Source organism: Castanea sativa, chromosome 9 (genome assembly GCF_040712315.1).
Source record: "Castanea sativa cultivar Marrone di Chiusa Pesio chromosome 9, ASM4071231v1".
Taxonomy (NCBI): Eukaryota; Viridiplantae; Streptophyta; class Magnoliopsida; order Fagales; family Fagaceae; genus Castanea; species Castanea sativa.
Genome location: NC_134021.1, coordinates 42273720 through 42287725, shown reverse-complemented (window position 1 = coordinate 42287725; position 14006 = coordinate 42273720). Strand labels below are relative to the sequence as shown.

The 14006-nt window shown below is 31.0% G+C and overlaps 1 protein-coding gene across 5 annotated transcripts in view; it reads left to right on the top strand.

The window, feature by feature from the left end:
• Positions 1–5840: 5840 nt before the first annotated feature.
• LOC142611296 (protein FATTY ACID EXPORT 1, chloroplastic-like) overlaps positions 5841–14006 on the top strand; it is an 85884-nt gene continuing 77718 nt past the window's right edge. For 2 of the 5 annotated variants that reach the window (XR_012840001.1, XR_012840003.1), the window contains exon 1: positions 5841–6094. Coding sequence is in view for 3 of the 5 variants with exons in the window: in XM_075783400.1 (XP_075639515.1) it covers positions 9412–9439; positions 11685–11852; positions 11986–12022; positions 12121–12161; positions 12311–12363 (327 nt within the window). In the remaining 2 variants the exon portion in view is untranslated. Of the gene's footprint in view, positions 6095–7451; positions 7553–7657; positions 7746–9361; positions 9440–11684; positions 11853–11985; positions 12023–12120; positions 12162–12269; positions 12617–14006 lie in introns of those variants that run through there. The other 3 variants (XM_075783400.1, XM_075783399.1, XM_075783402.1) reach the window with 3 other exon arrangements.

Sequence of the window (14006 nt, the reverse complement as noted above, 5' to 3'; positions counted from 1 at the left end):
GCTAGCCCACTTCTCTTTATAATTCTAAAGACTGGGGCACTTTCCTTTACAAGTCCCACAGCAACCTATTTTATGCAAACAAATAAAAAGTTGTTGAAATAAGCTGCAACCGATCTTGCATCCGCTGTTCCTCTATCCGCTGTTCGTGCTATCCGCTGCTCTTGTCCTAGCCCTTACTGCCACTTTCAGCTAAGTACCCTTCAATTGCTACTTTCCAATATTAATTCATTTTGTATGTTCTGAGTTTCCTACTTTTAACATAGTTATCTATATTGGAGGAGATACCATATCTATACTTGCTGATTTTGCCGTCGGTGAAGGAGAGGACTGGGATGGTGGTGAGCTCAGAGGTGACCGAGAGTGGTTTGGTTTGGGTTTTGAGGGAATTGGGTTCGAAGGGCTTTGAGGGAATTGGGTTCGAAGAGCTCAGAGGTGACAGAGCAAGGGCTTTTTTTTGGTAAAGAGATTTGTTATTTCTAATTTATAGTAAGGTTTTTAGCCCCATTTTTTAAAACACAGCTTCAAGGATTCTTGAAGCCGCGTTTAAAAAACGCAGCTTTAGGTGTAACTATGGCCGCATTTTTCAATAAACGCGGCTTTAAGACATATATTAAAAAAAAAAAAAATTCAGATGGGTCTGAAGCCGCGTTTTTAAAACGCGGCTTCAGCCCATTCCAAAAAAACGCGGCTGGAGAACCAAAAAACGCAGCTACAGACTTGGGCTTGGGTTGCATTCAACCCATGCGGCCATAAATCAGGTGCTATGGATGCGTTTCTTAGAAACGCGGCCCAACTAGGGTCTTAGGCCGCATTTTTGCAAGCGCGGCTGAAAAAAACGCAGCCTAAGACCCGCATGTTTTGTAGTGATTCCTAACAGTAGTGAAGATTGAATTGTCTTAACTTGTATTAAGGACATGCCAAGTATAACCTCTTATTGTAGTGATTAATATTTACAAAGGCATAGAAGATGTTGAGTTATGTGCAAATTCTTTCCCCTCTTCTAGTTCTTCTCTTTTTTTTTCTTTTTTTTTTTATAGGAAAAAAGAATCTTAGTAAGTTATAAGTTAATCATAATAAATTAAGATATCTAAAAGTTACTTAATATTATTTCTTTGTTTAAATTGAAAATTTCATCAGGTGTCTCCTTCAAGTCTTGGGTTTATGAAACTTTAACTTTTATTAGGGATCTTTTAATCAAGTCTTTGGATTGCAGTGTTGAGGGCTACAAAAATACTATACCCAAATACTTTATTAACAGGAACTATTATCATTATTAACACCATCTTGGTAAACTCCTTAAAAAATTAAAAAGATTTGTCATTCTTCCCTTAGTTTCTAAGTAATAATGACAAGAATTCCATAAAATGATATTATTAGACTTAATCTAGTGTGTTTCATGCATTGTCTAGATTTCATGTGATCCACTAAGTCAAGTCATAGAAATTAGAAAGAAAGTTGGGATTGCCAGGTTCTTAGACACGTGCATTTACAACCTTTTAAAGATATATATACTTGCCTTTTTAAAAAAAAACTAAGTAGACTTATTGGTTAATATATAATTGCAATTAACATAATTGAGCATAATATTCTAAGGCTTAAAATCCAAAATAAATCAAACTAATAAATTGAAAATATAAATTTCAAATTATCAATAGCGTGGATTAAGTCAATTTAGCTTAGAATATATATATTATTATATTTATTATTATCTATATATTACTAAAAGCTGAAGCTTTACGTTTAATGCTGCTGCGCTTACGTCGAGCCACGTCAATGTCCACGTCGAGCCACGTCAGCGTCCACGTCATTATCTTTTTTTCTTTTTTTTTTTTATTTCATATTTACACTTCTCCAACATTTCTCCCTCTCTTACCTTTTCATCTTTCCACTACTTTTCTAACCTTTTTTTTTTTTTTTTTTTTTTTTGCATCTTTGCTTTAGGTTGATAATTTTTTATTTTCTTTAATCTACTTAAGGTTAATGCGATTCAATTTTGTTTTCTTAATTGTTGTGTTTTTTTTCTCTCTTTCTTTGATTGTTAAATGTTATTTTATATTGTGTTATAAAGGATTAAATATATAAATATAATATTATTCTACTACTTAGCATGATTTGGATAATTTAATTTGGTAGTTATTGTAATTTGATAGCATGATTTTTATAGCACTCAATTTAGATGTTAAACTATGAGACTTCAATAATTTTTGTTTATATTTTAATCATTTGTGGTGGACAAAGTACTCTTAATAATTTTATTAGAAGTACTCTATAATGCCATTTATTTAGAGAAAATCAAAGGTTGGCTAAACAAAAATTATTGGATGTGAGACAAATTTTATCTTTCGCAATTTTACTTTCATTGCTATCATTATTTTATAACAATGCATATATAGAAATTTAATTCTTATAATTATTTTTAATATTTTTTATTTCATATTTATACTTCTCCAACTTTTCTCCCTCTCTTACCTTTTCATCTCCCCACTACTTCTCTAACATTTCTCCTTCCCTCATCTTCTTATCTCCCTACTACCCTCTACATTAATATCATTCTTCATCTTTCCCTTCATCTTCTTCTATTTTTGTCTCTTCTTATTCACACCCTCTTATTATAAATTTGTCATTATCTCTTTCATTTTATGCATAGTTTTCCCTTACAAAAAAAAGGTTCTCTCTCTCTCAATCTCTCTCTCTCTCTCTCTCTCTCTCACACACACACACACACACACACACACACATACACACAATTTTTTGGTGGATTTTTATTTTTTATTTTTCTTGCATCTTTGCTTTAGGTTGATAATTTTTTATATTCTTTAATCTACTTTAGGTTAATGTGATTCAATTTTGTTTTTTTTAATTGTTGTATTTTTTTTCTCTCTCTTTAATTGTTAAATGTTATCCTATATTGTGTTATAAAGGATTAAATATAAAAATATAATATTATTCTACTACTTAGCATGATTTGGATAATTTAATTTGGTAGTTATTGTAATTTGATAGCAAGATTTTTATAGCACAAAATTTCGATGTTAAATTATGAGACTTTAATAATTTTTGTTGATTTTATAATCCTTTGTGGTGGGCAAAATACTCTTAATAATTGTATTAGAAGTCCTCTATAATGCCATTTATTTAGAGAAAAGCAAAGGTAAGCTAAACAAAAATTATTGGATGAGAGACAAATTTTATCTTTGGCAATTTTACTTTAATTATTATTATTATTTTATAAAAACGCATATATAGAAATTTAATTCTTATAATTATTTTTAATATTTTTTTATTTCATATTTACAATTCTCCAACCTTTCTTTCTCTCTTACATTTTCATCTCCCCACTACTTTTCTAACCTTTCTCCTTCCCTCACCTTCTCTTCTCATCTCCCCACTACTCCCTACATTAATATCATTTTTCATTTTTCCCTTCATCTTCCTCTATTTTTGTCTTTTTTTATTTATTCCCTCTTACTATAAATTTGTTACTATCTCTTTCATTCTATGCATAGTTTTCTCTTACAAAAAAATGGTTTTCTCTCTCTCTATATCTCTCTCTCTCTCACACACACGCACACGCACACACACAATTTTTGGGTAGATTTTTATTTTTTATTTTTCTTGTATCTTTACTTTAAGTTGATAATTTTTTATATTTTTTAATCTACTTTAGGTTAATGCGACTCAATTTTGTTTTTTTTATTATTATTATTTATAATTGTTATGTTTTTTTTCTCTCTCTCTTTGATTGTTAAATGTATCCTATATTGTGTTATAAATGATTAAATATAAAAATATAATATTATTCTACTACATAGCATGATTTGGATAATTTAATTTGTAGTTATTGTAATTAGATAGCATGATTTTTATAGCGCTCAATTAGATGTTAAAATATGAGACTTTAATCATTTTTGTTTATTTTTTAATCCGTTATGGTGGACAAAGTATTCTTAATAATTTTATTAGAAGTACTCTATAATGTCATTTATTTAGAAAAAAACAAAGATTGGCTAAACAAAAATTATTGGATGAGAGACAAATTTTATCTTTCGCAATTTTATTTTAATTATTATTATTATTTTATAACAATGCATATATAGAAATTAATTCTTAGATTTTGCTAAAAAAATTTTATTTGATAATATGTTTTGGGTGGACGAAATTACAATTTCTGCAAAGAAAATAACCTTAGTAGATTATAAACAACAAATTGTTTTCCTAATTGTTCCAATTAATCATAGTTAAGCTTTATTAATTTTTTTAGTTACTTTTTTCAGTGTTCTGGATTGTAGGCAGAAAAAGAAAGTTTGTTTAAAACTTAAAGAATAATTTCCAAATTTTAAATTCTTTTTAATGATCTACAAAATGTTATAAATAATTTTTATTAAAAAATAAATATTATATTTAACTTACCATTTGAATTTCTGAGAAAATGTGTTTTTTTTTTCTTTATTTTAGTATGACAAAAATTATTAAATTATGATTTATGATTATTCCTATATTACATTTATGATTTTTCTTATAATAAATAAAATATAATTACAAAATACATTACTTTTTATTAAATTAGTTTAAATTGTATAAAAAAAATTAATAAAACCACCAAAAAAATAATTATCATGCGCAACGTGCAGGTTCGCGACTAGTTATTATTATATATATAAAAGCTGAAACTTAGCATTTATTGTTGCAACACTTCTATTGAGCCACATCAGCAGTCACGTTATCCACTTATTTCCAACATTGTCTCTCTCATTTTTAATTATTTTTCTCCTTATTAATTTATGACCTTACAATTACTCTTCCTCCAAAATTTTCCCAACTTTTACCTTATCTCCCCACTACTCTATTCCTTAACCTTACGATTCTTCTTTCCCTTTATCTTTTTTTTTTTTAAATTTTTTTTTACTCTTCTTCTCCCCATTTTATTTACTATAAATATTTGTTTTTCGCTCTTTCATTCAATCCATATTTTTCCTACACAAAAAGGTGAAACTCTCTCTCTCTCTCTCTCCTTTCTTTTGGTGAATTTTTAATTCTTTGTTGCACATCTAATATAGGTTGATGAATTTTTTTATTGAAATCTATTTTGGGTTGATGCATTTGGTTATATTTTAATTTGTTATATATATATATATTATTTTATTGTTGAATATTATCCAATGATATTATATAATAATATAATGTTATTCTATTACGTAGCGTAGCTTGGATAATTTTTTGTTTACAATTATACATTTTTTTTTAGTATTCTTCTACTTATCTTATATTTATATAATTTTCTATTTCTCTCATATTCTCTCCTAGAATATGTGATTAAAAATAAAAATAGGAGAGAAAATATAAATAATTTAATGATATGGAGAATCTGGTTGAATTTAAATGTCAAATAAAATTAGATGAGAAGAAAAAAAAAAGTAAAAAAAAAGATATAATAATAAACACCAAATTATTTATATCATGCTATGCAATAAAATAATACTATATTCTTATATACTATTTTTAATTCTTTATAATGTAATAGGATAACATTTAACAATCAAAGAGAACAAATATAATATTTGAATGTGCTTAAAAATTATTTGAGTAATATCCATGATAAATTTGCAGTGAAATTTATCAACTTAAGCCAACTCAACCCAATTTATCAACAGAAGACATCGTGTCAGATTTGTTAGATTATGGTTTGAAATATACTTGTGCAGAATATAAATTTATAATTAAGACAAAAATGTATAACAAATAGATCAAACCCATAATGGCCCGTTCATCTTGGGCTTGGACCAATGAACACTAGCAAGACCAAAGAATAGCATGAAGAAATACTTTCAAACATCACAACAATGACGGCAATAACAGAAATACTCAAATGCTAAACACACACAGTGAAATTATCAGAAAACTGAAATGGGTTTCTCACTTTCTCTACCTGAAACCCCAAAGCCAAAATCTTTACCTTAAACCCCAAAAGGCAAAATCTTTACAGGTATTCCTTACAAAAATGGGTTTCTTTACACCTTCACTAATGAACCATCTTTGTCTCAATGCCTTCAGCAGAAGACCTCGCCTTTCCACTCTACTCTGCTCTCTCCACCAGGTATCTCTCTCTCTCTCTCTCCAATTTTATTTCACAGTTTGTTGCGGTAAACTTTCTGGGACATTGTAATTTTCTTGGTTTTTGTTACTGCTGAAGTTTTGGGGTTTGTTTTATTTCAATTCCTTTGTGCTTGACCTTAATTTTTCTGAACTGGGTTCCTAGATTTTGCAGAGTTTCCTTCTTTTTCGTTTTTGGGTATTTTGCAATGACTCCAATGCATGTTTGCATGAATGTGAAATTGAAAAAATTAAAAATAATATATAGGGTTCTTGCTTTCTCTTTGCTTAATTTACATGTGAAAGAAGAAACAAAGGCCCATCTATAGGTACTGTAATTATAGGAAAAAAAAAAAAAATTAAAGAGGAACTATAAATTACAAAGGGAAGCCGGAATTTTTCTGATATTGATTGAAACTAAAGAGGGAATAAGGGATTTTATTGCTGGAATGCTGGAGCTTGTGATGGTAATAATGGAAAGAAGAAAGATAGGAAGAATTTTTGAAATTGATAAGTGGAAGGAGGCTAGTACTTGCAAGGGCATAAACATGGTGAGTTGAGTGCAGTAGGTCAGGGAGAAAATGAACAATGAATGATCTCAAAAACGTGTCTCAGATTTGTGTATGAAAAAAACCTGTTGATGAGGGTGGCACAAACTTGCTCTGAAGCAGTCAATTCTTGTTTCTTCTTAGATAGGCTAAATCCACTAAATAATCACCCCCTGCCACCTCCCCGCCTCTCCCAAAATATTAATAAAAGGAAAAAAGGAAAAAGAGACAAGTTCTCTTCAATTTTTGAGAGTGAAGATAATCTGTGGGTTTTTTATTTTTATTTTGTTTAATATTTTCTTAACAATTGGTATGTGCTGTAACTGATGTGCAACCAGGGATTTCATCTTATGCTTAAACATATTATCTAGGGCCCAAATCTGAAACTATGATGGAATCTTTAGTATGCCCTGTAATTCTACTTATCCAATACAGAAAAAAAGTATTCCCTATCAAACCTTAACATCGTGTTCAAGTAGTGAACTCTTTTGACTTCTAGATTGGGGTATTTGCTACTGGCGTTTTCATGGTTTTGGGTAAATACTATAGTTCCGTAATATATGGTATTACCTGCAGGTTCTTAACAATGTGCTAAACTTTTAGCAATTCGTTAGTAGCTGTTTGAGGAGGGATGTGGAGAAAAAACTAGCATTGCTTGCATGGTCTACCATTTTATTTTGAGTCTCTTAACTATTAATTTACTAATTGAAAGAGGGTTATTTTCATGTTATGCTTCAATCACATTATTTGCATTGCTGTTGCGCATGTGCATAAGGCTTAGCACTTTCTTGTTGCCATTCTCATGATACGCAGCTGATGAGTGTTGTTACATGAAAATTTGGAACTTCTATCTGTCAACATATTAAAAGAGCTTCAAAATGTACTACTTATGGACTAGTTACTTCTTGATGAAGGTATGATCATGATTTTTATCTCAAGTGTAAGTTTAGATACAAATAATTGGATTATGGAGTAGTGTCATTACAGCTGTGGTGAGAGATTTTCTCTGCACTTTGCAGGGAAGAATTGTTGAAATTGATGGGTGAGAGGCATCTGGGAAGACAACTCTTGCCCTTCACATCATCAAGGTAGCTCAAAAGCTTAGAGGTGCATACTAATTCTGTCCTCTTGTACTTTGTGATTGATGTTTTAAATATGACTTGAATTGGTTTGGTTTGCCTAGGATAACAGGAAAGTTCTTATTAAATCATCATAGTATAATCTAAATAGTCAATTTAAAACATAGACCCAAAACCCCTAACTTTTTTAATATAAATTTATTACATTAATCAAATCTTTTTTTTTTTTTTTTTGATAAATCCTTCAAAAAATATTTCATGCCTATTCTGCCCCTGGGCATGAGCTCAAACTACTTATCCCATCAAGGGTGAATTCCCCCAAATTACTCGGCAAATACTACTGGAGGGTGGGGTAAGTTCCCGTAGGTTTTACAGGCTAGAAGCGATTCTAAAGGGCTCTTCTTTAGAAAAATTCCCTACGTTATCTAAAAAGGAAAAAAGTTCATTCCTATTTTAAATATTATCATTCTATTAAGGGATGTTGGACCTTATAAAAAATAAAATAAAAATCAAGGGATGTTGGACCTCAATGACTAGATTATTGCAAATTCTAGTCCAAACAGTCCAGAAGACTTCAGCAAACCATGGTCCATGGAATAAGATATTTCAATTGTCATTTCATCAGCTATGTTCAGCATAAATTTTGTCGGGGAAAATGGTTTAGCTAGACTACCCTTTTGCTGTAATTTCATTGGAAATATTACACTTATTTGACAACTGATCAGAAATACATTTATAATTCAATTTCTGTTAATCTGTTGTTTGGATGTCTGATGTGTACATCATACTTGATAATCTCTTAAAACCCATCTTGCAATTAATCCTCAGATGCAAGATACAATTGCATTCTAGACTTGTTCTCTAGAATGCAGGACTGTATCACATTGCTTCAAGTTTCTTGGTCATTGATAGGAGCCCCTACTGCCTTGTTCTTTCTGTATGCTTTCTTGATTGTCACTATTTCGGCCCTTTTTTTTTTTTTAAACAGATTTTATGTTGTCTTGAGGATGTCAAAATTTGAGTTCTATGGTTGGTTGTTATTCATCCGTGCAGTTTTTGAACAATTTTTATTCAATTTATTGTAGTCTTAATAGTTAATATGGGAAATTTTCTAATTCTCTTGCCATGGTTTTAGTTATTTTTCAACTCTTTTTAGGCAGGCAGTGGTTTGCAAAATTTACTTTGGGCAATGTTCACGCACCCTTTGAGTTATCTTAAATGTCACTGTTGGTCATGGATTTCAATCTTGAGTATATTGAGAAATTATTTGTCATAAGCATAATATTGTACTTCTTAGAACATTTTGCCTGCTTAAGTTGACTGATATACTGGATTAGTTGGTTATGATTTCTGTGATATATAACCAATGATCTATTGCTCGATTGGTACTTTCTCTTCCCAAATAATGGGATAAAGAGTGAGGTCGTGGGTTCAAGATTTATTTATTTGTTATTATTTTTTTTGATGCATCTAATTGGTCATGAATCCACAACCTCACCTTACACATAGAACTTATAAGGGGAGTAGGTGCCGCTTGACCTAGTCCTCATTGGCAACCAATTAATAGTAATATGCATCTCATTTAAAAGACCAAGTTTTGATATTAGACCTTGATAATTCTGATACATGAATGATGATGAACAGATGAACTGAAGTCTGCTAAGGAGTAATAGACTCGTCAAACACTAGTTGAAATGCAATTTTGTTTTGGCATCCCTTATGGTAAGTGCACATCGATTTAGCAAAAACCTCAATTGTTTACTTCACTGCATCAAAGAGATTTGATAGCTTACACTCACCTTTTTTAAACGTGAAATTATTTAAGGTTTATTCAGTGCTAGTTTTATTGTTCATCTTAAGTTGATTAAAAATTATGTCAAACAAAAATTTTGAAGTTTTAAAATATTCTTTGATTGGTCGACAGTCTTATCCCCAATACTCATGACCTTAAAATGCACTTAAATACACTAAGCATGAGTGATCCTTAGCCACCATATTTTTCTTTAAGAAAATCATTAATCAGATGTAAAGTTGTAGAGTAGTTCATAGAAGCATTTTAAGATAGAAGTAGAAGAAAAGCGAATAAGGGGTTGAGTTTCATTCTCTTTCTTGGAAATTTATGGATCTTTTTAGTTTTAGATCTTAGGTTTATTTTCCTATTACATATCACTGGTATGCATCCTGTCTACTACGGCTGTGCCCTTTCTTTTTCTTAAATGTTCTTTGCTACTTATAAAAATTAAAAAAGAAAAAAAGAAAAAGAAAAAGCAAGTAGGTGACTTAAGCATCATATATAAGTTGTAGGATCAAGTGGAACTAGAAGTACATATACTGTAATGTAAAATTTGATTTCATTTGCCATTGTATTTCGATTTGCATGCTGAGGGAATAGACCTGTTAATAACATAAGGGATAAGGAATTTCTGATGGTTTCAATTCAAAGAAAGTATTACAACTAACATGAAAACTTGGAGAGTTATAGTGGACTGCTTTAAATCTTTAACCTGGGAAAAAAGGACCAGCGGAAAAGAGAAGAAAAGAGTGTGGATCAAAAACTTTTCATCGTATAGCTTGGTAATTTGGAATGGAATCTTGCTTAAAAGCTAGAATTTTCTTGATTAGCCTGTTAGTATGACATAAGATATCTGAAAGCTATGAAATATTATGTCCTTGTTTAAAATGAAATTTCACTGGGTGGCTTGTCTCCTTCAAGTCTTGGGTTTATGAAACTTTAATTTTTGTTAGGGATCTTTAAGCACCTCTTGGCCTTGCAGCATTGGGGGCTACTGAGTCTTGTATAACCAGATACTTTAGAATTGAGCACGGGGAGAAAAGGTTTTGGAAATAATTGTCATAAGGAGAGCTGTTGACCTTATTTGTTGGTTCAATCTTGTCAATTGATTAATGTGGCCATGTTGAATGTTGTGGACCTTATGGTAACCCAATTGACATCTTGAGGATGTCGAAATTGGAGTTCTATGGTTGGTTGTTATTCATCCATGCAGGTTTTGAACAATTTTTTATTCAATTTATTGTAGTCATAATAGTTAATATGGGAAATTTTGTAATTCTCTTGCCATGGTTTTAGTTATTTTTCAACTCTTTTTAGGCAGGCAGCGGTTTGCAAAATTTACTTTGGGCAATGTTTGAGATATCTTAAATGTCACTGTTGGATTTTTATCTTGATTATATTGAGAAATTATGTCATAAGCAGAATTTTGTACTTCTTAGACCATTTTGCCTGTTAAGTTGACTGATATACTTGATTAGTTGGTTATGATTTCTGTGATATATAACCAATTAGCTATTGCTTGATATCCAAATAATGGGATAAAGAGTGAGGTCGTGGGTTCAAGATTTATTTATTTATTATTATTTTTGAATGCATCTAATAGGTCATGAATCCACAACGTCACCTTACACATGGAACTTATAAGGGGAGTAGGTGCCAATTGAACTAGTCCTCATTGGCAACCAATTAATAGTAATATGCATCTCATTCAAAAGACCAAGCTTTGATATTAGACCTTGATAATTCTGATACAGGAACGATGATGATCAGATGAACTGAAGTCTGCTAGGGAGTAGTAGACTCCTCAAACACCAGTTGAAATGCAATTTTATATCATAGTCTGTTCAAAGTTGTCCCCTTACTCAAAGCATTTTGATTGTCCCAGTTGTTTATGTATTATTATCAACATGAATCTGTTGGAGCATTGTCTTCATTGCAAAATCGAAATTACTCTCACCTGCTACAACTTTTGTACATTTGCTGATTGAGACCACATTTTTTTTTAAAAAAAGTGTTCCAATAAAATGTTTTAGCAGCATTTTGATTTGTAAATGCTTCACTTCTGCCCACATTGCTAGTGATAAGTATGTTAACTGTACAAATACCTGCTCACATATTTTTTTCCCACTATAAATGAATACTTACTGATAACTTTTAACTTATATTTTGTTACAGGTGGACTGGTTACAAGTGGTGGACTTCTTGGTTTTGTTTTCTCAAGAAATCTTGCAACTCTTAGCTCTGGTGTGCTCTTTGGAGGTGCTTTGCTAGCTCTCAGCACCTTTAACTTAAAGATCTGGAGGCTAGGAAAATCCAGTTTGCCCTTCATTCTAGGACAAGCAGGTTCTGATTTGTCTGTGACTTCAGTCCAATTTTAGTCTTGATATATGTTTTGTTATTGCCTGTATTTAAGCTATGGATATATTTTTTTTGGGGAGATATTCCTATACTAACTGTGTATACCTCTATTTTGTAGCACTCTCAGCGGCGCTTCTTTGGAAGAACTTTCAGAGCTACTTATTTTTATTACATCGCATGAGCAGAAAATTCATCTTATTCATTGGCTAGTTGATTCATTGTTTCTAACTTTATAATTGTATTGTGGATGCAGACAAAGAAAGTATTTCCAACAGGTTTTTACGCTGCTATTAGGTATTGCAATATCTGACTGCCAATGTTTTTTTTTTCTTTTGAAAAGAGAGTTCAGTTTCTAGAATCTATTTTGAATCTACCTGTATTCTGTGTTTTTGTCCTTAAAAGTGCTGCAATGCTCTGCTTCTACTCATATATGCTGATCTTAGGAGGGAACCCACCACCAAAGAATTTGAACGCATCTCCAAGTTTTGCATCATGATGAGAACACCTAAGGTATGGTTATTAGATATGGAAGGTTAGGATTTTGTTTGATTTAATGTTGTATTGTAATTTCAATGGGGGTAGTTATAGATGAATAATGTTGAACATGCTTATATTTATTCGATCATAATTTGATAGAATTATGTAATTTGCGTATGGTCCCTAGTCATATACATCTTGTATACTTGTGTGACTCAGTTTTTGTTATTGGGTGACTTGATTCTTGTTATTAATAAAACTTTATTACTTATGAAAAATAAATGTTGAACGAGCTTATATTAACACAAAGTAGGTAACTATGAGTTAAGCAAATGTGTATTTTGTAAGATAGAACACAGGATTAACTGTCCTGTTTGCTTTATGTAAATGATTGCCTGAATTATATTTCCTGGGGAATAATGTCACGAGTGAAGTTGAGATTATTGGGTTCCAAATCACATTTTGGGATTAAAATATGAAGCCCGGGCACCATTGGTTTTTGAGCAGTGGCCAATGTCAATGAGTAACGTTTTTGTGTAAAGCTTTAAGCATGGTTTCATAAAAGCATTATATTACGTTTTTCAATTAACTACAACCACATGCTTGCATGCCATTTATCAATGAAGCATAAACAGTATTATAATTTCTTAATAAATTCAATGCAACTATATGATGTGTTTAAATTTAATTGAGAAATTTAATGTACTCTATTTAAGGATTTGTACAGGGTAGTGGAATGTACTAGAAATGCCATGTACACACTTGGCCTCCAAAAAGAGAGAAAAAAACCCACAACTTTTCCTTGTAGCTGTAGGTCCATGTGAATTCTATGAAGATAGAACGCCATGAGTAACGGATAACATCAAGTTTTTCTGTCATATGTGAATTTACCCATGCTTCTATAAGTTTCTAATTGAACGATAGTTGCGGATTTTATTTTTTGAAAAGCAAACACATGCGCGCACACACAAGGAAGAGATAATGGGGTTCTAACACAGTAACACACCACAAACAGCTGATTATATCTATAAAACAACTGAGTTACTTAATTATTAATTATTTAGGGTATGGTATTCTGAAATTAGTAAGTTAACCGTGCATATCATCTTAAAGAGGTACATGGTCTTATTAGAGAAAAAAAATTATTATAGTTTAATTAGTTAGGATGTACCTAACAATATCTCAATGGAATCAATATGGAGACATGGTAGTAATTTTTCAATTGAAAATTAGTAATGCATATGTGAGAACTTCAACCCGAGAGGATCAAGATTTAAATTTTTATTTTTATTTTTATTTTTATTTTTTTATATAATCCTTCGGTGGTAGCGAATCTCAAGGTAGAAATTCAATTTTGAATATATCTCCCAAATCTAAGGGACTTACAATGAGGGGTTTTCAATAAGGTTTTTCTTTGGTTGAATTCATGGAATCACCAATTAATTTAACTAGTCGCAAAGTCTCACCAAGCACGGGACGGCTACTATTATATTTACAAACCCCAAAGCAAATTACAAACAGTCAAGCTTTACCATTAGAATCAATTGTAAGTTGGACTATAAAAATGGGTAACGGAATCAATTGCAAGTTACAAACTGTCCGGCCTCTTATTTGTATAACAGAATCACTTGCAAGTTCTAGTTTTGTCTTGATGGATCAAGT